We start from the raw sequence: 19,586 nt of genomic DNA on the forward strand, positions 1-19,586 counted from the left end.
CTATTCCCTTGCAGGGTGAAGGGCCCTGGCCATTTGTTGCCAGGATACAAAGTGTTGGCCATTTATGCACACTGGAGACTTAAGAAATGAATAGGGGAAACTGAGGCACCCACACAATATTTAGAGGAAACATTAAGAGCATTCTCGCTTCATCCCAGGGTGTCCTTGGGCCGAGGGATGGAGGAGGCCCCTGCGGGGCACTGGGCAGAGGCTCTGCAGGGCCAGGGTGGCTGGCTGACATGTGCCCGTCCCTTCCAGATCTCGGACATCCAGGTGAGCGGGCAGTCCGAGGACATGAGTGCCAAGGAGAGGCTGCTACTGTGGTCACAACGCATGGTGGAGGGCTACCAGGGCCTGCGCTGCGACAACTTCACCACCAGCTGGCGGGACGGGCGTCTCTTCAACGCCATCATCCACCATCACAAGTGAGAGACGGGCGGGGGCTGGGCATGGCCTGCACTGGGGGGGGGCCAGGGACTCGCACGTGCACAGGGTCAGTGCCCAGCCACCAGGGGCTGCCCCACGCACTGTTCTGCTAGCCTAGGTGTGCTGGGTTCCCTTGTGCTGGGGGCCTGGGGGGCTGCAGCTGCTCTGTGTGATCTGGGCCCAACCTCCCCTTGGCTGGGGCTGCCTCCGTGCTGGCAGAGGCTCTGCGGGACAGGGTGACGAGGGTGCTGTGCCCTGCCCCTGCTCGGCTCTGGCAGGCGCCTGCCGCCCCAGGCAGCGAGTTCTGCGGGAGCGTGTCAGGACAGCGAGCTGGATAGTTCAGAGGGGTGGAGCCGGGCCGCGCCCTGCCCCAGCCCCAGCCCCGGAGCCGGGAACTGTTTTCTCTTCCCACACTCCTGGGGGCCGGCGCAGCCCCCCCAGCTAGCACTTCTCCTAGCCACCTAGCCCCAGGCGAGCAACCCCAGTGGATATGCCGCAACTGCTGCCAGGGTCCCTGAGCAGCCTTGCAGTCTGCACGGGGGGTCCCAGAGCAGTGCCGTGAGCAGTGGGCTGGGCAGGTCCAGGAGGGAGGCTCTCCAAGCAGAGTGGGGGCAGCGCATGCAGGCAGATCACATCGGGCCCCTCTCACTTGCCTGCCCTTGGAGAAGTGGCTGTTGGCTCGGTGGAGCCCCCTCAGCCGGGCCTGGTGCGTGGGGACTGCGTTAAATGCAAAGTGCCCAGACGAGTTCCAGCCCATCAGCTTGTGCCAGCGTCACTGGGACCCCCTCTAACCCTCGTATGCGTCGCCTGCCTGGCGCTGCCCATCCCCAGCACACGGGCTGCCGTCGGCTGGGGGTCTGCGGGGCACCAGGCTGAGAGCGGGGGGGCCTGCTGGAGCCTGCGTCAGCTCCCGCTTTCCTCTGTAAGTGTAACAAGTATGTGCAGGAGCTGCCCCGCCCCGGGAGAGGCAGGAGGAGAACGCGAGGCTGACAGCACAGCACAGCACAGCCTCCACTCTGCGGGGAGAGGGCGGGCGGATCAGCCAGTGGGTCCCGGCTCCCAGCACCAGAGTGGGTGGATCAGCCAGAGGATCCTGGCTCCCCAGCGCTAGGGCGGGCAGATCAGCCCACGGGTCCCGGCTCCCAGCACCAGAGCGGGTGGATCAGCCAGTGGGTTCCGGCTCCCCAGTGCCAGGGCGACTCAGCCAGTGGGTCCCGGCTCCCAGCGCAGTGCCAGGGCTGGCAGATCAGCCAGTGGGTCCCAGCAGCGCAGTGCCAGGGCGGGCAGATCAGCCAGCGGGTCCCGGCAGCGCAGTGCCAGGGCGGGCAGATCAGCCAGCGGGTCCCGGCAGCGCAGTGCCAGGGCGGGCAGATCAGCCAGCGGGTCCCGGCTCCCAGTGCAGCGAGCAGAGGAAGGCTTGAGCCCCAGCATGGAGAGGAGCTCGCGGCAGCGGCCGAAGAAGAAGCTGCAGCGCCGCGGGCTGGGCGGCTCAGCGGGGTTCCGGACGGGGGCAGAGGAGCAGGTGGTGATGCTGTGCGAGGAGATCGCTGACCTCGCTGCGCTGGAGACCCCCAATGTCAGCAGCTCGCTGTACTCCCTCCACTCCACCCTGCACCTCCAGGAAGTGTAGGCACCGCGCCAGCCGGGGCATCGCTGCTGCGAAGATGGGGTGCAGTGGGGGGTACTAGGGGAGCCAGGCTGCACTGGCTGGGGGGCTGCAGCAGATCTGGTGAGGGGACGGGCAAAGCTTGTTCTGCTTCAGCTCACCCCCCAGGGTGCATAATTCCGTTGAAGTCCCCACGTTTACAGAACCTGGGTGGCCCACAGGCCGTCTGGCGCAGCGGCGGTGAGGCGGGGGTTGTTGGATCTGCAGAGCTGGAGCAGATCTGCCGGCTTGGGGCGGCGTTCCCTGGCTCCCACTCCCTGCCAGGCTGTGGCTCCTGATGGGGCATGGGGCTTGGCAGGCTGCCATGTGTCAGAACCAGGGGAGCTGCCCCGTTGCTGTGAGGGGCTCAGTGGGCACAGCTATCGTACTAAGGTGTCCCCACCTGGGCCAGGCTTGCTTGGAGCTGGCAGGAGCCAGCCTGATTGCCAGGTGGGGAGAGGGGCGATGCACTCTGCCCTGGAGCATCGGGACTGGGGGGAGCTGCTGTGCTGAGCCGCGGGGGCTGTTTGGAGCTCTCCCAGCCCCACAGCCGACACCTTGCGGGGCGGGGGCAGGGATCAGGGGCTGCCAGCCCAGCACGAGGTGTGAGTCAGTGTCTCGTGTTTCCCTCAGCAGTGCAAGAGTTAAGTGCCGCGGCTCGCCCGGCTGCGCGGGGTCCCGGTGCTACGGCTCGCCCGCCCCTGCAGTGGAGGATGCTGGTGATGTGCTTTCTGTGGGCACAGACCTGGCCCAGCCCGCAGTTCGCCTCACCAGACGGTGCCCCCAGGCATCCCAGTTTCCGCAGTCCTGGCATGGCATGTGGGGGGAGGGGGTGGGGCCACGCTTCGTCAGTGGAGCCCTAGAGCAGGCTCCAAGCTGGGCGTGGTGGTTGCAACTCTGGGGATGCTCAGCCCCTGGCCCCTCACCCACTCCGTCTCGGACGCAGGCCCATGCTCATCGACATGAACAAGGTGTATCGCCAGACCAACCTGGAGAACCTGGACCAGGCCTTCACCGTGGCCGAGCGGGACTTGGGGGTGACGCGCCTGCTGGACCCTGAAGGTATGAGGTGCCCCACACACAGCCCTTCCCTGGCATGGGGCAGCCACCTGATGGCTCTGCTTCCTGCAGGGAACCCTTGGGTGCAGCAGCCCCTCGGCCTGGGGGTGTATTCCATGAGCACGGGGGGCAGCCCCCTGCAGGTGGAGACCCCTGGGCTGGGGCTCCGCCCACAGCTGCTCACGCTCTGCCCCTCCCCCCAGATGTGGACGTGCCCCAGCCAGACGAGAAGTCCATCATCACCTATGTCTCGTCGCTGTACGACGTTATGCCCCGTGTGCCCGACGTGTCGGTCGGCCTCAAGGCCAATGTGAGTATGGGGCTGTGGAAGCTAAGGGGCTTGGGGGCTGCGGCCTCTCTGGGGCTGGCCTGTGCCCAGCCTGTCGAGGCCCAGGAGCCCTGCTGTGCACAGCGACAGGCCGTGAGACGCCGGTAATCCCACGCTCCACGCTCTCTGCAGCGGGGCCCGGTGCCCCACAGGCCGGGGGAGCCGGGGCCATCTGCAGAGACCCCAGGGAGGCAGGCTAAGCAGAGAGCTCCCCCCTATTCCCTTGCCCAGCCCCTGACGTCGCTGCCTTTGGTCTCCAGTTCAGCTGCGCTCCCCTGCAGAAGGGTGGGGGGTCCCCTGTGTCACAGAGCCCCAGGATCATTGCCTGGCCCCTGAGAGTGGTCTGGGAGGAGCCCTTCAGTGGGCCAGACCCCCTGGGGCCTCTTGCCCTCCTCAGCCTGAACCCTGGGGACTCCAGCCCTCCTGTCCCACCCCCCCAGCTCTGCCCAGCGAGTCCAGCTGAGCCAGACCCCGGGGGAGACACGGCCACGCAGCAGGGGAACGCGGGTTAAAGCCCAGACCGATGGGGTCAGCCCAGAGCCCCATTGGTCCAGCTCTGTCTATCTGTCCATCTGATCTCCCTGGGCAGTTCCCAGGTGAGAGGCCAGGCTCCTTCCCCAGCCAGCACCGACCCCTCACCTCACCCCTCAGTCATTTGTTCTCGAGCTGGGGGGGTCTTTGCTCAGCCTCCCTGCAGAGGTGGGGAAACCCCTCCCCGCCCCCTCCCGCCTTGGGTGCCAGGTGTCAGTGTCCCAGTGATTGGCTTTGCCATTGTTTTCTTGGGTCCTCCATTGATATGGGGTCAGCTGGGCCAGTCCTTTCCGATGGCCCATCACGGCTCAGGCAACCGGACGACATTCATAGCCAGGTCTCTTAGCCTGCCCTGAGAGCAAACGGTCCTTCCCCCTTCCCCACAGAGTAACCTGTGAAATATAGGGGAAACTGAGGCACACATAGGGTCATAAAAACAGTACTGAAAATTCTGGGTTGGAGGTGATGGGCCAGTCACTGAAGTTCCCATCCAGGGGTGATTCCAGCTGAAGTGAGCTGAAGTGAGCCCAGGGAGCAGCGGTTCCTGCCTGCCACCGAATGCCCCCCATCCATTTCTGTGCTGTCTCTGTGAACGGCCAGGGCGGGGCGGTGAGGCCGCGGGGACCCCGGGCCATGCTCTCGCCTGTCCCCTAGGAGCTGCAGCTGCGGTGGCAGGAGTACCGTGAGGTGGTGACGGTGCTGCTGCAGTGGATTCGCAGTCACATTGTCGTCTTCGAGGAGCGCAAGGTGCCGGCCAGCTACGAGGAGATTGAGGTAAGGGGCCCAGCCATGCAGCAGTGATTCTTGGATCGGGGCTCTGGGGACCTCTCATCATCCCTCAAGTCCCCGGGCTGCACAGCCCCTGAGCCAACCAAGCTCCATCGCTACAGATGCCCTTGGGGCCCCCCCTGCTTCCTGCTGGGGCAGGAGCAGCTCACGTGGCCTTCTCAGCTCCAGGCCTGGGCATGGAGAGGGAGCCGCCCAGGCAGTACCTGGCCATGCTGGAGTGCCCGTCCTGGTGCGGGGGGCGTGCGATCCGGGGGGGCTGCGCACTGAGCAGGCTCCTGAGGTGGGCTGGGGGGTGGTAAGGCATTCAGAGCCTGAGCTGGCCGGGGGGCCATGGTCTCCAGGCCACATGTTCTGTGTCATGGTCCCGTCTCATCATGTCCCGATGCAGCTGCTGCTGGCAGGGGATGAAAGGGCCCAGTGAGGGGTGGGGAGCTTCCAGCTGCCTCCCAGGAGGGATCTGGCTGGGCAGGGTGCCCAGGCCCCACCCCCACCCAGGAGCCGCCTGGAAGCCCCCAGAAGGAAGGGCCCCCAGAGCTCCCTGGGGAGTGGGTGCTTTCTGCTGGCAGCGAGGGGGAGCAGGGTCTGTGGTTCCCTGGGGCTGTAGGGGACCTGGCATCTGGCTCTTGGGATACCCAGTCTGTCTCTGCGCTGGCAGCTGTTCCCTGAGGAGCTGGGGGTCTGAGCCCAGCATAGGGGGCAGCTGGCCCCATGAGGGTCAGGCTGCGTTGGAGGGACCTGGCAGGGCCCAGTTCCTGCCCCAGGGTGCGAGGGAGAAGGCAGGTGAGCCGGGGGAGTGGGCAGCAAACTGAGGGGGGATCACGGGGCTCCCCAGGCAGGGGGAGGGTGCGTGACTCATTCCTTCCATGCCAGCCCCTCGTGAGTCAACAGTGGCGAAGAAGAACCCGCCCGCCCGGCCCACTTCCATCCTGTGGGCTCCGGCCGTTCTAGGGTGTGGCCGTGTGTGGGGCCAGCTCCCCGGGCCTGGCTCAGCTCCAGGTCCCAACCCCTGGCTGGGGGATGCCGTATCCTTGGGGTGGGAGCGGGGGCTATTGAGGATACGCCTTGCATGGTGGGTTAGGGAGAGGCTGGCCAGGCATGGGCCCTACTGGTGGTGACCCTGCGCCTGGCACAGAGCCCCTGGGCAGCTGGTCACAGGTGGGTCCCGGTGCCACAGCCACACGGGGCCCCTCTCCTGCCCCCAGGGCCTGCCCTGCCCCCCCTTTGCCCTAACCCCAGCCTCTTCCCAGCTGCTGTGGCGCCAGTTCCTGAAGTTCAAGGAAACCGAGCTCCCGGCCAAGGAGGCTGACAAGAACCGCTCCAAGGTCATTTACCAGTCGCTGGAGGTGAGCCCCCGAGAGCCCCCCGATACGTACAGCCGCCAGGGCTGCTCTCCTCCCCTTTCCCCCCCGGGGCTGTGCCGAGCCCTTCGTCCCTGAGCACCAGGGGCTGCGCCCGGCTGTAAGCGGGCATGTGACCGGGGGAGCTGTCCTGTGACTCCGTCACGCTGTGTGAGGCCCAGCAGGGTGCACGGCAGGGGCCTTCAGCTCTGCATCCCCAGCTCCCCACCGGGCCCAGCCTCAGCCCCTGCCGACCCTCGAGGTGCCCAGAGCAAAGCCCTCCCAAGCGGGGCCAACTACTGCTTGTGCCCCTCACTCCTGTGCTGCCCTATAGACCCCTCAGGGCCAGGTGCGGGCTGGTCCTCACATGTCCCCCCATTCCATGGCCCCGTGTGTGGATTGGGGGCTGGCCTCCCGACCTGCCTCAGGGAGGCCCTCCTGGTCCACGTAACGCCCCCTCTTGCCGGCGCAGGGCACGGTGCAGGCCGGGCAGCTGCAAGTGTCCCCTGGCTACCACCCGCTGGACGTGGAGAAGGAGTGGGGCAAGCTGCACGTCGCCATTCTGGAGCGCGAGAAGCTGCTTCGTGCTGAGTTTGAGAGGTCAGTGCTCGGGGGGAGGGGACGTGGGGTGGGGAAGGGCTGGGCTGGGACAGGGGAGACGGGCTGACTGAGAGGGACCGTAGGAGCTGGCAGGGAACGTGGGATGCGGAAGGGCTGGGCTGGGGGGAGCCGAGGGGTCTGGGAGGGAAAATGGGGCTGGGAGTGGGGGGAGGGAGCTGGAGGGGCGGGAAAGGGCTGGAACAGGGAGGGGAGCAGGTGGTGGCTAAGGGCTGGCTGAGGGGGAGCTGGGAGGGAACATGGGGCTGGGCTGGGAGGGAGATCTGGGGTGGGGCAGGAGCCGGGGGATGGGGAGGGGCTGGGAGGGGGTGGGGTGGGGAAGGGCCGGCTGGCAGTGGAGGGGCTGGGAACAGGGGAGAAGGGCTGGCTGAGGGGGATTGGGGGGGCTGAGATTGGGGAGGGGGTTGTTAGTGGAGGGTGGGCCGGCTCAGAACACCCCTGGGGCTGGCGCTCTCCCCTCCTGGGCTAGCCAGGCCAGGCTTCTGCTGGCGGACACTCAGCGCCAGGGTGTTCCCGCCCTGGCCTCGCAGCCCTTAATGGGAACCATACGGCTGGTGAGTCACCGCCCGCCGGGTGCCTCCCCTCAGGAAGCCCAGCCCCGCCTGCCTGCCCGCCGAGCAAACAGAGCCGAGCGCAGGCTGGCCACTGGCAGTGCCACTGGGCTCCCGGCTCGCCCAGAGCTTGCAGGCTCCAGCAGGGATGAAGGGGGGGGCTGTGCCTTTCCCACAGGCACGTGGCAGAGCAGGAGTGGAGTCTCGGGGGCCTGCAGTTGCCCTGGCCACCAGGACTGGGTTGCGTACAAGTGGGGCTGGGCTGGGGTGCACACAGGAGGAGGCGAGTCTGAGGCACACACAGGGTGGCAGGGGCAGGGCGGGGGGCTGGGGTGCACACAGGAGGGGCGGGGGCTGGGCAGGGGGCTGGGGTGTGCATGGGGGGCAGGGTGGGGGCTGTGGTGCACAGAGGAGGGGCGGGGGCTGGGCAGAGGGCTGGGGTGTGCATGGGGGGCAGGGTGGGGGGCTGGGGTGCACACAGGAGGGGCAGGGGGCTGGGGTGTGCATGGGGGCAGGGTGGGGGGCTGTGGTGCACACAGGAGGGGCGTGGGCTGGGGTGTGCATGAGGGGCGGGGCAGGGGGCTGGGGCACGCACGGGGGTGGGGTCTGGGCAGGGGCTGGGGCGGGCACAAGGGGGCAGGGGGCTGGGGGCTGGGCAGGAGCTGGGGTGCGCAGCGGGGGGGCAGGGCGCAGTTGCTCACTGTGCTCCCCTTCCCACCCCACATAGGCTGGAGCGGCTGCAGCGCATCGTCAGCAAGCTGCAGATGGAGTCGGGGGTGTGCGAGGAGCAGCTGAACCAGGCCGACACCCTGCTGCAGTCGGTGAGAGCAAAGCTCAGGGGGGCACCCGGGACCCCCGGGACAGGCCTGCCGCTGTCTGGCCAATGCCTGAGGGCATGGGGCAGCCCCTAGGTACTCTCGGGAGGGCAGCACATAGAGCGTGGGGGCAAAGGGAGGGCAGTGCATGCAATGGGGGGTGTCTCAGCCGCCCCCCGTTTAACATCTCCCTCCTGCAGGACGTCCGGCTGCTGAATGCCGGAAAGCAGCCGCAGAAGGCGGCCGAGATCGAGCGGGACCTGGACAAGGCAGATGCCATGATCCGCCTGCTCTTCAATGATGTGCAGGCCCTGAAGGACGGGCGCCACCCGCAGGGCGAGCAGATGTACCGCAGGTAACAGGCCCAGCTGTGGCCCCGCCCCTGCCTTGGGGGAGGGGCCCAGCCAGAGCCCCACCCTCCCTGAGAGGTGGGGCCCAGCCACTGCCCCGCCCTTGTCTTGGGGGCGGGGCCCAGCCACAGCCCCGCCCCTGCCTGAGGGGAGGGGCCCAACTGCAGCCCCGCCCCTGCCTTGAGGGAGGGGCCCTGCCAAATCCCTGCCCCTGCCTGGGGGGCGGGGCCCAGCCGCAGCTCCGCCCCTGCCTGAGGGACATGGTGATGGACAGGTGAGCAAGGCAGCGGGCAGGGTATCCCACAGGGCAGTGGTGTGGGAAAGGAGAGCTAATCGCTGCCCATTTGGGATTCTCTCCGAGTTCTCCCACCGCTGCTGGGAGCAGCGTCCCGAGCAGCTCTGTGCGCTGGCTGTGCGGAGGGGTGGCAAAGCCGCACCGCAGTCTGCCAGCCGCTGTGTTCCTAGTGCCGGGCAGGACAGGAGCAGGCCCGTGATTTGCTCTTTGTCTGTTCCCAAAGGGAGCAGCACACAGGTGCTTCCCAGAGCTTTGACAGGGGAGGGCGCCTGCCTGCAGGGCAGCAGAGAATAAAACGCTGGGCAGAGCAATGAGGGCCGCGTTGTGAGCTACGGGCGGAAGCCAGTTCCGTCAATGAAACGATCGACAGCGTCTACATGGGCTATGACAACAATAAAGGGAGGGGGAAAGACAAGTGTCTCTCTTGGGGTGGAAGTTTTTTGTCGCCAGAACTGGGCGTTTTCCGTGACAAACGTCCCCCGTAGCGTGGCCGCTCTTGCTGCTCTGTCGCCAAAAGGCAGTTTTTGGTGACAAAACTTGCCAGTGTAGACAAGCCTTTGGTTACTAGGTACCAAATGTCTAGGTAATTGGCGTGGCCGTTGTCTCTGCCGGGCTCTCCATGGGTCCTGGCCCCAGACAGCCCGGCATCAGTCACACCTGGCTCTCTGCAGAGTAAACAACCTCCCCCCCCGCCCCCAGTTAACCCTGCCCTCATAGGGGAAACTGAGGCACACACACCATTCACACACAATATTATGCATAATTCCCACTCAGTCACAGGCCAGCCAGAACCTGCCCCACCCAGAGCTGCTACCACCTCAGCTGCCCATGTTGCTCTGTACTGGCCCCCCATCTCCCTCTGGTTTGTCAGCATCTGTGCCCCAGCATGTGCCCCCCTCCTCTCTGCCCGCAGGGTGTACCGCCTGCACGAGCGCCTGGTCGCCATCCGCACCGAGTACAACCTGCGCTTGAAGTCAGGCTCCCTGCAGCCTGCCCAGGTGGCCCTCCCTCTCGGCCAGCGTCCCCGGCAGGAGCTGGACGACGTCACACTGCGCTACCTGCAGGACCTGCTGGCCTGGGTGGAGGAGAACCAGAGGCGGCTTAACAGTGCCGAGTGGGGCGTGGACCTGCCCACGGTGGAGTCGCAGCTGGGCAGCCACCGGGGCCTGCACCAGTCCATCGATGAGTTCCGGGCCAAGATCGAGCGAGCGCGGGCCGACGAGGTGAGGCAGGGGAAGGGGCTGGGCAGGACAGGCAGCCTGGCCTGAGGCCCGGGGGGTGTGGAACATGGTTTTTCAGACACTGCTCTCCGCATGCTGGGGTCACCCCCCGCCGCGAGCCCTGCCACGGACTGTGTTCATGGGGTCCCGTGCCCGCCAAGGCAGTGCAGCCCCCTCTCGGGGGGATGCAGGAGCTGTCCACAGCTTGGTGCCCAGGGCGCAGCATGGCCCCCTAAGCCGGCATGTCCCCAGGACACCGGGGTTCCCAGCCACCTGCAGAGGGGGAGACATCCTGCCGCTGCCCAGGGCCCCTCTTCCCCTAGAGAGGTTTTGATCCCCCCTCAGGCCTATCAAGTCTTGTGCTGTTTATGGCAGAGCGGGGCAGTTGGTGGAGTTAACACGTCGTACTGAAAGCAACTCCACCCAAGGGAGTCAGAGAGCACCCGCCTCTCCTGCTGTCTGCCCCAGTCACGGGAACTCAGGGTGCCTGGCAGGGACAGTTCCTGGTGTGACCCCATTGTGCTAGCCCATCTGACGAGGGCTAATGCCCAGCGGGTGAGCCACCATGGCGCCAGCAGCTGCTCATGCCCTCCAGCCAGCTGCAGCCCCCTGCAGGGGCACAGGGCAGGCGAGACCTGAGGCTGCCGTGTGGACACAGGTACAGGAGGCTTTTGCTTCCTGAGCGACGGAAAGGCCAGTAGGCACTGGGGGAAGCACCCTGGGGTGGGCTGGGCAGGCCAGGATCAGGGAGTCCGAGCTGGGGGGAGCTTACCCATCTCACCCAGGGTGAGTGAGTGACACCAGCATGGTGCCCTAGAGCGCACGGCGCTCTTTGCAGAGACCACTATGACAGACTTCTCCAAAAGAGAGCACCCCTGCTAAGCCCCCTCCCCACAGCGCTGTCCTGGGGCCAGCCTGCTCGCTGGGGAGAGCCCCCACCCCACAGCGCTGCCTGGGGCCAGCCTGCCTGCTGGGGAGAGCCCCCACCCCATAGCACTGTCCTGGGGCTCTGCAGTGCCCCCTGCTGAGCCTCCTCCCCACAGCACTATCCTGGGGGCTGCTGTGTCCGCTGGGGAGACCCCCACCCCACAGCGCTGTCCTGGGGCCTGCAGTGCCCGCTGGGCAGAGCCCCCACCCCACAGCGCTGTCCTGAGGCCAGGCTGCCCGCTGGGGAGAGCCCCCTCCCCGCAGCGCTGTCCTGGGGCCAACCTGCCCGCTGGGGAAAGCCCCCACCCCATAGCGCTGTCCTGGGGCCTGCAGTGCCCGCTGGGCAGAGCCCCCTCCCCACAGCGCTGCCTGGGGGCTGCAGTGCCCGCTGGGCAGAGCCCCCTCCCCACAGCACTGCCTGGGGGCTGCAGTGCCTGCTGGGGAGACCCCCACCCCACAGCACTGTCCTGGGGCTTGCAGTGCCCACTGGGCAGAGCCCCCTCCGCATAGTGCTGCCTGGGGGCTGCAGTGCGCTCTGGGGAGACCCCCACCCCACAGCGCTGTCCTGGGGGCTGCAGTGCCTGCTGGGGAGACCCCCACCCCACAGCACTGTCCTGGGGCCTGCAGTGCCCGCTGGGCAGAGCCCCCTCCGCATAGCGCTGCCTGGGGGCTGCAGTGCCTGCTGGGGAGACCCCCACCCCACAGCGCTGTCCTGGGGCCTGCAGTGCCCGCTGGGCAGAGCCCCCTCCCCACAGCACTGCCTGGGGGCTTCAGTGCCCGCTGGGCAGAGCCCCCTCCCCACAGCGCTGCCTGGGGGCTGCAGTGCCCGCTGGGCAGAGCCCCCTCCCCACAGCGCTGTCCTGGGGCCTGCAGTGCCTCCTTGGGAGACCCCCACCCCACAGCGCTGTCCTGGGGCCTGCAGTGCCCGCTGGGCAGAGCCCCCTCCCCACAGCGCTGCCTGGGGCCTGCAGTGCCCGCTGGGCAGAGCCCCCTCCCCACAGCGCTGCCTGGGGGCTGCAGTGCCTCCTTGGGAGACCCCCACCCCACAGCGCTGTCCTGGGGCCTGCAGTGCCCGCTGGGCAGAGCCCCCACCCAACAGCGCTGTCCTGGGGCCTGCAGTGCCCGCTGGGCAGAGCCCCCACCCCACAGCGCTGTCCTGAGGCCAGGCTGCCCGCTGGGGAGAGCCCCCTCCCCACAGCGCTGTCCTGGGGCCAACCTGCCCGCTGGGGAAAGCCCCCACCCCATAGCGCTGTCCTGGGGCCAGCCTGCCTGCTGGGGAGAGCCCCCACCCCATAGTGCTGTCCTGGGGCTCTGCAGTGCCCCCTGCTGAGCCCCCTCCCCATAGCACTGCCTGGGGCCTACAGTGCCCCCTGCTGAGCCTCCTCCCCACAGCGCTATCCTGGGGGCTGCAGTGCCCGCTGGGGAGACCCCCTCCCCACAGCGCTGTCCTGGGGCCTGCAGTGCCCGCTGGGCAGAGCCCCCTCCCCACAGCGCTGCCTGGGGGCTGCAGTGCCCGCTGGGCAGAGCCCCCTCCCCACAGCACTGCCTGGGGGCTGCAGTGCCTGCTGGGGAGACCCCCACCCCACAGCACTGTCCTGGGGCTTGCAGTGCCCACTGGGCAGAGCCCCCTCCGCATAGCGCTGCCTGGGGGCTGCAGTGCGCTCTGGGGAGACCTCCACCCCACAGCGCTGTCCTGGGGCCTGCAGTGCCCGCTGGGCAGAGCCCCCTCCCCACAGCACTGCCTGGGGGCTTCAGTGCCCGCTGGGCAGAGCCCCCTCCCCACAGCGCTGCCTGGGGGCTGCAGTGCCCGCTGGGCAGAGCCCCCTCCCCACAGCGCTGCCTGGGGGCTGCAGTGCCTCCTTGGGAGACCCCCACCCCACAGCGCTGTCCTGGGGCCTGCTGTGCCCGCTGGGCAGAGCCCCCTCCCCACAGCACTGTCCTGGGTCTGCAGAGTGCCCCCTGCTGCGCAGGGCTGGTGTGACGGTGCTGCCTGTGGGAGCCAGCTGAGGTCACTCAATCAGGGTGAATCGCAAACAAAACGGGGCAGACAAACCCCAAACACTGGTGGATATTCCAATACTTAGATTTACCAGCCAGCACAGAACAGCTTCCATAGTACCATACAGGTTATTCCGAAGTCCAAACAACGCAGTTCTCTTAAAGTGTCCAGCCTCAGGCCTCCATCCAGACACACGTCAGATATGATGATGATTCTTGAAAATCTTACTTCATCATATAAAAGAAAAGGTTGTTCCAACCCCAAAGGATCAGCCACACACCCAGGTCCAATTATAACTTAGATCTTACCCAGAATACACACTACAGCCAATTCTTATTAACTACGTTAAAATTTATTAAAAAAAAAAAAAGGTAGAAAGTGTTCGTTAAAAGATCAGTATACAGACAGACTTGAATTCAATTCTTGAGGTTCAGATACGTAGCAGAGATGAACTTGTAGTTGCCAAAAGTCCTTTTTTAACTAGTCCAGAGGTTATAGTCCAATGTCCATATTCAGGGTGGCTCCAGTCAGTGACTGGGGATCTCAATCCTTGTGGCTTAAGGTTTCCCCCTCTTGAAACCCAAAGCAGATCTGAGATAAAGCAGGATTGTGTCCCAGGGTTTTTATACATTTCCAGCAGCCTTTCGGCCTGAGAAAACAATCGGCTGAACTGTCCTTCTCCCAACCATCCTGGCAATTAGCACAGGGTAATTTATCCATCAAACAGTTCAGATACAGGTGACCACAACCTTCAAAGAGACACATAGACAATAATACTATTTCACTCCAATGTCTTACTAAATGGTAATATTCCTTTTTTGATCTACCCTTCTACCTCTAACAATGCCGGCTGCATTTCCAAGCTCTGTTCATTTACAGATCTTCCTGACCAGTCTGTAAAGCGGGGCCCTGGGTCAGGTCAGTCTGGGGGGTAATGAACTCTTTCTGGCCCTGTCGCCTTTCAATGAAGTATTAGATCACACTCCTAACGTCACAGCTGGCGGCACGTCCCGCGCACCAGGCCTGTAGGGCGCCAGTGGGGGTCAGCAGCTCTGTGCCGCGTGCTCACTGCTCTCTCCCCACAGGCCCAGCTCTCGCCCGGCCCACGCAGCGCCTACCGAGACTGCCTGGGCCAGCTGGACCTGCAGTACGCCCAGCTGCTGGTGAGGGGCCGGCCTGGCGCGGGGTGTAGGGGGCTGGGGGGAGGCTCCTAGGAAGCAATGGTGGGATGGGTGGGGGATGGGGGCCTATGAGGAGCAGCGAGGCCGGGGGCTGTGGGGGAAGGGGGAGGGAGGTATGTGGGGAGGAGGGGGGGTGGGGGGCTGTGTGAGAGGGGCCTGTGAGGAGCAATGAGGCAAGGGGCTGTGTGGGGGGGGCCGTGTGGGAGAAGGGAGGAAAGGGGCCTGTGGGGTGGGGGGCTGTGTGGGTGAAGGGGGGAGAGGGCCTGTGGGGAGCAGCGAGGCAGGGGGCTGTGTGAGGGGGTCTGTGTGGGGGAAGGGGGAAGAGGGGCCTGCGGGGAGCAGCGAGGCAGGGGGCTGTGTGAGGGGGGCTGTGGGGGTGAAGAGGGGAGGGGGGCCTGCGGGGAGCAGCGAGGCAGGGGGCTGTGTGTGGGGGGGCTGTGGGGGTGAAGAGGGGAGGGGTCATGCGGGGAGCAGCGAGGCAGGGGGCTATATCAGGGGGGCTGTGGGGGTGAAGGGGGCAGGGGGGCCTGCGGGGAGCAGCGAGGCAGGGGGCTGTGTGAGGGGGGCTGTGGGGGTGAAGAGGGGAGGGGGCCTGCGGGGAGCAGCGAGGCAGGGGGCTGTGTGAGGGGGGCTGTGGGGGTGAAGAGGGGAGGGGGGCCTGCAGGGAGCAGCGAGGCAGGGGGCTGTGTGTGGGGGGGCTGTGGGGGTGAAGAGGGGAGGGGTCCTGCGGGGAGCAGCGAGGCAGGGGGCTGTGTGAGGGGGGCTGTGTGGGAGAAGGGAGGAAAGGGGCCTGTGGGGTGGGGGGCTGTGTGGGTGAAGGAGGGAGGGGTCCTGCGGGGAGCAGCGAGGCAGGGGGCTGTGTGAGGGGGGCTGTGGAGGTGAAGAGGGGAGGGGGCCTGCGGGGAGCAGCGAGGCAGGGGGCTGTGTGAGGGGGGCTGTGTGGGTGAAGAGGGGAGGGGGGCCTGCGGGGAGCAGCGAGGCAGGGGGCTGTGTGAGGGGGCTGTGGGGGTGAAGGGGGCAGGGGGGCCTGCGGGGAGCAGCGAGGCAGGGGACTGTGGGGGGGGGCTGTGTGGGTGAAGAGGGGAGGGGGGCCTGCGGGGAGCAGTGAGGCAGGGGGCTGTGGGGGGGGGGCTGTGTGGGTGAAGGGGGCAGGGGGGCCTGCGGGGAGCAGCGAGGCAGGGGACTGTGGGGGGGGGCTGTGGGGGTGAAGAGGGGAGGGGGGCCTGTGGGGAGCAGCGAGGCAGGGGGCTGTGTGTGGGGGGGCTGTGGGGGTGAAGAGGGGAGGGGGGCCTGCGGGGAGCAGCGAGGCAGGGGACTGTGGGGGGGGGCTGTGGGGGTGAAGGGGGCAGGGGGGCCTGCAGGGAGCAGCGAGGCAGGGGGCTGTGTGAGGGGGGGCTGTGGGGGTGAAGAGGGGAGGGGGGCCTGCGGGGAGCAGCGAGGCAGGGGGCTGTGTGAGGGGGGTCTGTGGGGGTGAAGAGGGGAGGGGGGCCTGCGGGGAGCAGTGAGGCAGGGGGTTGTGTGTGGGGGGGCTGTGTGGGTGAAGGGGGCAGGGGGGCCTGCGGGGAGCAGCGAGGCAGGGGGCTGGGGGAGGGGGGCTGTGGGGGTGAAGAGGTAGGGGGTCCTGCGGGGAGCAGCGAGGCAGGGGGCTGTGTGAGGGGGGGCTGTGGGGGTGAAGAGGGGAGGGGGGCCTGCGGGGAGCAGCGAGGCAGGGGGCTGTGGGGGGGGCTGTGTGGGTGAAGGGGGCAGGGGGGCCTGCGGGGAGCAGCGAGGCAGGGGGACTGTGTGGGTGAAGGGGGCAGGGGGGCCTGCGGGGAGCAGCGAGGCGTGGCTGGGGAAGGGTGCTATCCCGCGCCCCACCCCACGCCCGTGTGCACCCCCAGAACGCCTCCACGGCCCGGCTGCGGCACCTGGAGAGCCTGCAGGCCTTGGTGAGCGCCGCCACCCGGGAGCTGATGTGGCTGAGCGAGAAGGAGGAGGAGGAGGTGAACTACGACTGGAGCGATCGCAACCCCAACATGACGGCCAAGAAGGAGAACTACTCGGTACTGCCCCGGGGCTGCCCCCTGCCCCCGCCCGGTGCAGCCTGCGTCCCAGGCCTGCGTGCGTCCCGCACAGGTGCTGGCAGAGACCTGCCTGGCCTGGCTGGCATTCCCAGAGGAAGGGGCTGGGGGCAGGGCTGGCTGGGGAAGTGGAGGGGGTGCTCAGCGCCATGGGGAAGCACGGACCTACACTCCTGTCCAGGGGGCTGTGGCCTGTGGGTGTTGTCTGCGGCTCTGCCCGGGCTCGCTGTGAGCGTCCCAGTGACATGGCTGCTGCCCTCTGGGGCAGGCAGGACCCCAGCTGGATCCCCTGCCCTGCCAGGGAGCTAGGCCCCATCCCTCCATACTCCCTAATCCCTTCTCCGACACCTGGAGCCCCTTTTCCTGACCCCCAAGACAGACAGGCCCAGCTCTGACTGCAGGGCTGCTGCTGTGCCCTGAGCTCTCTGCATGGGTGCCCCATGTCCCTGGGGAGGGGCCTGCCCCCGGGGGGACCCCGGACACACCTCAGGCCTGTGCATGCAGCCACAGCTCCAGCCACTCTGCCAAGGGCCGTGCCAGCCTGAGGCGCGCTCACCTGCTGCTCCCTGTCTCCACTGCGCACCAGGGGCTGATGCGGGAGCTGGAGCTGCGGGAGCGCAAGATAAAGGAGATCCAGAGCACGGGGGACAGGCTGCTGCACGAGGAGCACCCGGGCAGGCAGACCGTGGAGGTGAGGCCAGGGGCAGGGCTCGTTCTCGCTGGGCACCGGGTGAGGCCGGGGGCAGGGCCCATTCTCGCTGGGTGCCGGGTGGGCGATGGAGGTGAGGCCGGGGGCAGGGCCCATTCTCGCTGGGCACCTGGCGGACGGGCGCAGGGCCCGTTCTCACTGGGCGCCGGGTGAGGCCAGGCGTAGGCCCATTTTCGCTGGGCACCTGGCGGGCGGGCGGTGAAGACCTGCCCTTCTCCCGTGCTGAGAGGCTGGGTGGCCGTGAACTGCCCCTGCTCCGAGAGCCCGACGATCCCAGTGGGGGGCCCAGGGGTGCAGGTGTCTGGGGCTCTGGCTGGCTCCCATCCCAGTGTGGGGCCCCGTGCCGCCTACGTCTCCCTGCCCAGGGCTCCGGGTGCCTGTGGGCGGTCGCGGGGCTCAGCCCAGAGTGACGCTGATTCTGTTCCAGGCCTTCCAGGCGGCTCTGCAGACCCAGTGGAGCTGGATGCTCCAGTTGTGCTGCTGCATCGAGGCTCATCTGAAGGAGAACACGGCCTACTTCCAGGTAGGGCCTGGCCTGGGGGGGGCGGGGGGCGGGTGCTAGGGAGCAGGGGAGACTGCCGGGGGGAAGTGGGCACTTGCCAGGTGAGTTCAATCCTTGAGGGGGCCACTTAGCGATTTGGGGCAAAAATCTGTCTGGGGATTGGTCCTGCTTTGAGCAGGGGGTGGGACTAGATACCTCCTGAGGTCCCTTCCAAACCTGAGATTCTATGACCTGGTGGGGGTAGGGGGGCCAGGGAGGCAAGGTGCCGGGGGGCGGGGGCAGAGAGGCGAGGTGCCGGGCGGGGGGGGGGGCCAGGGAGACGAGGTGCCTGGTGGGGGGGGCTTGGTGCTGGGGGTGCCAGGGGCCTGGAAGGCAAGGTACGTGGCAGGGGGGCAGGGGGCCAGGAAGGTAAGGTGCCTGGCGGGGGGGAGCCAGGGGGCCAGGGAGGCGAGGTGCCTGGTGGGGTGCCGGGGGGGGGAGATGGGCACCTGCCAGCGGGTGGGGCACCTGGCAGGGAAGTGAGGCGCCCCCACCGGCTGGCAGGGCTCACTCATTGAGCAGCATCTGTCCTGGGCGTCTGTCCCTGCTCCCCTCCCCAGGCAGGCGTGGGTGGGGTCCAGCGCGGATCAGTAAATAGCCGTAGCTTTCTGCACCCACGGGGGGCATGGCCTGGCACTGAGGAGCCCGCCCCGGTGGCTGGCCTGGGCCCCCGCGTGGGGCTGGCAGGTGCTGACCCCTCCCGCCCCGCAGTTCTTCTCAGACGTGAAGGAGGCAGAGGAGTTCCTGAGAAAGACTCAGGAGAGCATGAAGAAGAAATACTCGTGCGACCGCACCATCACCGTGACACGCCTCGAGGACCTGCTACAAGACGCCCTTGTAAGTGACACTCCCCCCCGGCTGCTGGGGGCCCTCACGAGAGTCAATCCCCATTTCCCGTCCCGCCCCCCTGCAGCGGGTCCCCTCATCAGTCCCCCTTCCTGCTGGGGAGGGCCCTCGGGAGAGCCCCCTGCCTCCTTCCTTCCCTCTCCCCCCACTGTGAGATGCCCTTGTGAGTGCCCTGCCCCCTTCCCCACTGCAGAGGGCCCTCCGGAGTACCCCTCCCCTATCACCCCCCACACCCCCTCCCGGACCCACAGGCGCAGTGCCTGGCCCCAGCTTTGGAACGGTGTCTCTAGGGCGAATCCTGCAGTGGGCCTGACCCCTGAGGGGTCTCGCTGTGCCTTGGGGGAGCCGCCCGGCCTCACCCCCTCCTTGGACTGGAGCTCTGGGCCCATACGCCTGGCCCCGCGTGGGGAGTGCCGCATACGTCACGTTGCCAAAGGAGTCAGTTTGTTCTGTACCTGGCACGCGGCACAGACCGGCCTGAGGGGAGCCTCCTCCAATGGCTCTCAACAAGGGGAGCCCCCCACACACATACACCCTGCCCCCATCACCCTGCTCCCCCATCACCCTGCACTGCCTCAACCCCCCATCACCCTGTTCCCTGTCACCCCACTCCATCACCCCGCTCCCCCGTCACCCTGCACTGCCTCTAGCCCCCGTCACCCTGCCCCTGGCACCCTGCTCCCCCGTCACCCTGCACTGCCTCTACCCTGTCACCCTGCTCCCATCATCCTGCACTGCCTCTACCCCCCGTCACCCTGTTCCCTGTCACCCCACTCGCCCATCACCCCGCTTCCTTGTCACCCTGCACTGCCTCTACCCTTCCCCGTCACCCTGCCCCTGGCACCCCGCTCCCCTGTCACCCTGCACTGCTTCTAGCCCCCCTTCACTCTGCCCCCCTGTCACCCTGCCCTGCCTCTGTCACGGAGTCCCTGGGTGCTGCTCTGGAACTGCTCCCCACAAAGCCAGTCAGGACTTTGGGGAGCCTCCTCTCCCTCGGAGCAGCCTGTCTCCAGGGCAAGACGCTCACACGGCTTCACCTCCTGGGTCTCTCCTTGGAGCATTCAGCATCCTCTGCCCCTCCATGTGCTTCCCACAGCGAGTCCACCCCAGCGAGGTCCTGGGGAAGCCACCGGGTCCTGCACCCCCACTTTGCAGTCAGACGTGACTCTCAGCCAGCCAGTAACACAGAGGTTTATTCGATGACAGGAACAGGGTCTAAAACAGAGCTTGTAGGTACTGTAAACCAGACCCCTCAGCCGGGTCCATTCTGGGGGGCAGTGAGCCAGACCCCCACGTCTGCCCTCACTCCTCGTCCCCAGCCAGCTCCAGACTAACAACCCCTCCCAGCCCCTCCTCTCT

At 67.2% G+C, this 19,586-nt stretch overlaps 1 protein-coding gene across 22 annotated transcripts in view; it reads left to right on the plus strand.

The window, feature by feature from the left end:
* PLEC (plectin) overlaps positions 1 to 19,586 on the plus strand; it is a 175,521-nt gene that overhangs the window by 131,525 nt on the left and 24,410 nt on the right. For all 22 annotated transcript variants that reach the window (XM_030554099.1, XM_030554100.1, XM_030554104.1 and 19 more), the window contains 14 exons: positions 259 to 425; positions 3,018 to 3,133; positions 3,334 to 3,440; positions 4,644 to 4,763; positions 6,026 to 6,121; positions 6,588 to 6,715; positions 8,012 to 8,105; positions 8,300 to 8,454; positions 9,658 to 9,967; positions 13,976 to 14,053; positions 15,952 to 16,113; positions 16,718 to 16,822; positions 17,268 to 17,363; positions 18,093 to 18,218. In XM_030554099.1, the coding sequence (XP_030409959.1) occupies positions 259 to 425; positions 3,018 to 3,133; positions 3,334 to 3,440; positions 4,644 to 4,763; positions 6,026 to 6,121; positions 6,588 to 6,715; positions 8,012 to 8,105; positions 8,300 to 8,454; positions 9,658 to 9,967; positions 13,976 to 14,053; positions 15,952 to 16,113; positions 16,718 to 16,822; positions 17,268 to 17,363; positions 18,093 to 18,218 (1,860 nt within the window). The remainder of the gene's footprint in view (positions 1 to 258; positions 426 to 3,017; positions 3,134 to 3,333; positions 3,441 to 4,643; positions 4,764 to 6,025; positions 6,122 to 6,587; positions 6,716 to 8,011; positions 8,106 to 8,299; positions 8,455 to 9,657; positions 9,968 to 13,975; positions 14,054 to 15,951; positions 16,114 to 16,717; positions 16,823 to 17,267; positions 17,364 to 18,092; positions 18,219 to 19,586) is intronic.

Source organism: Gopherus evgoodei, chromosome 2 (genome assembly GCF_007399415.2).
Source record: "Gopherus evgoodei ecotype Sinaloan lineage chromosome 2, rGopEvg1_v1.p, whole genome shotgun sequence".
In the NCBI taxonomy this organism is placed as follows: domain Eukaryota; kingdom Metazoa; phylum Chordata; order Testudines; family Testudinidae; genus Gopherus; species Gopherus evgoodei.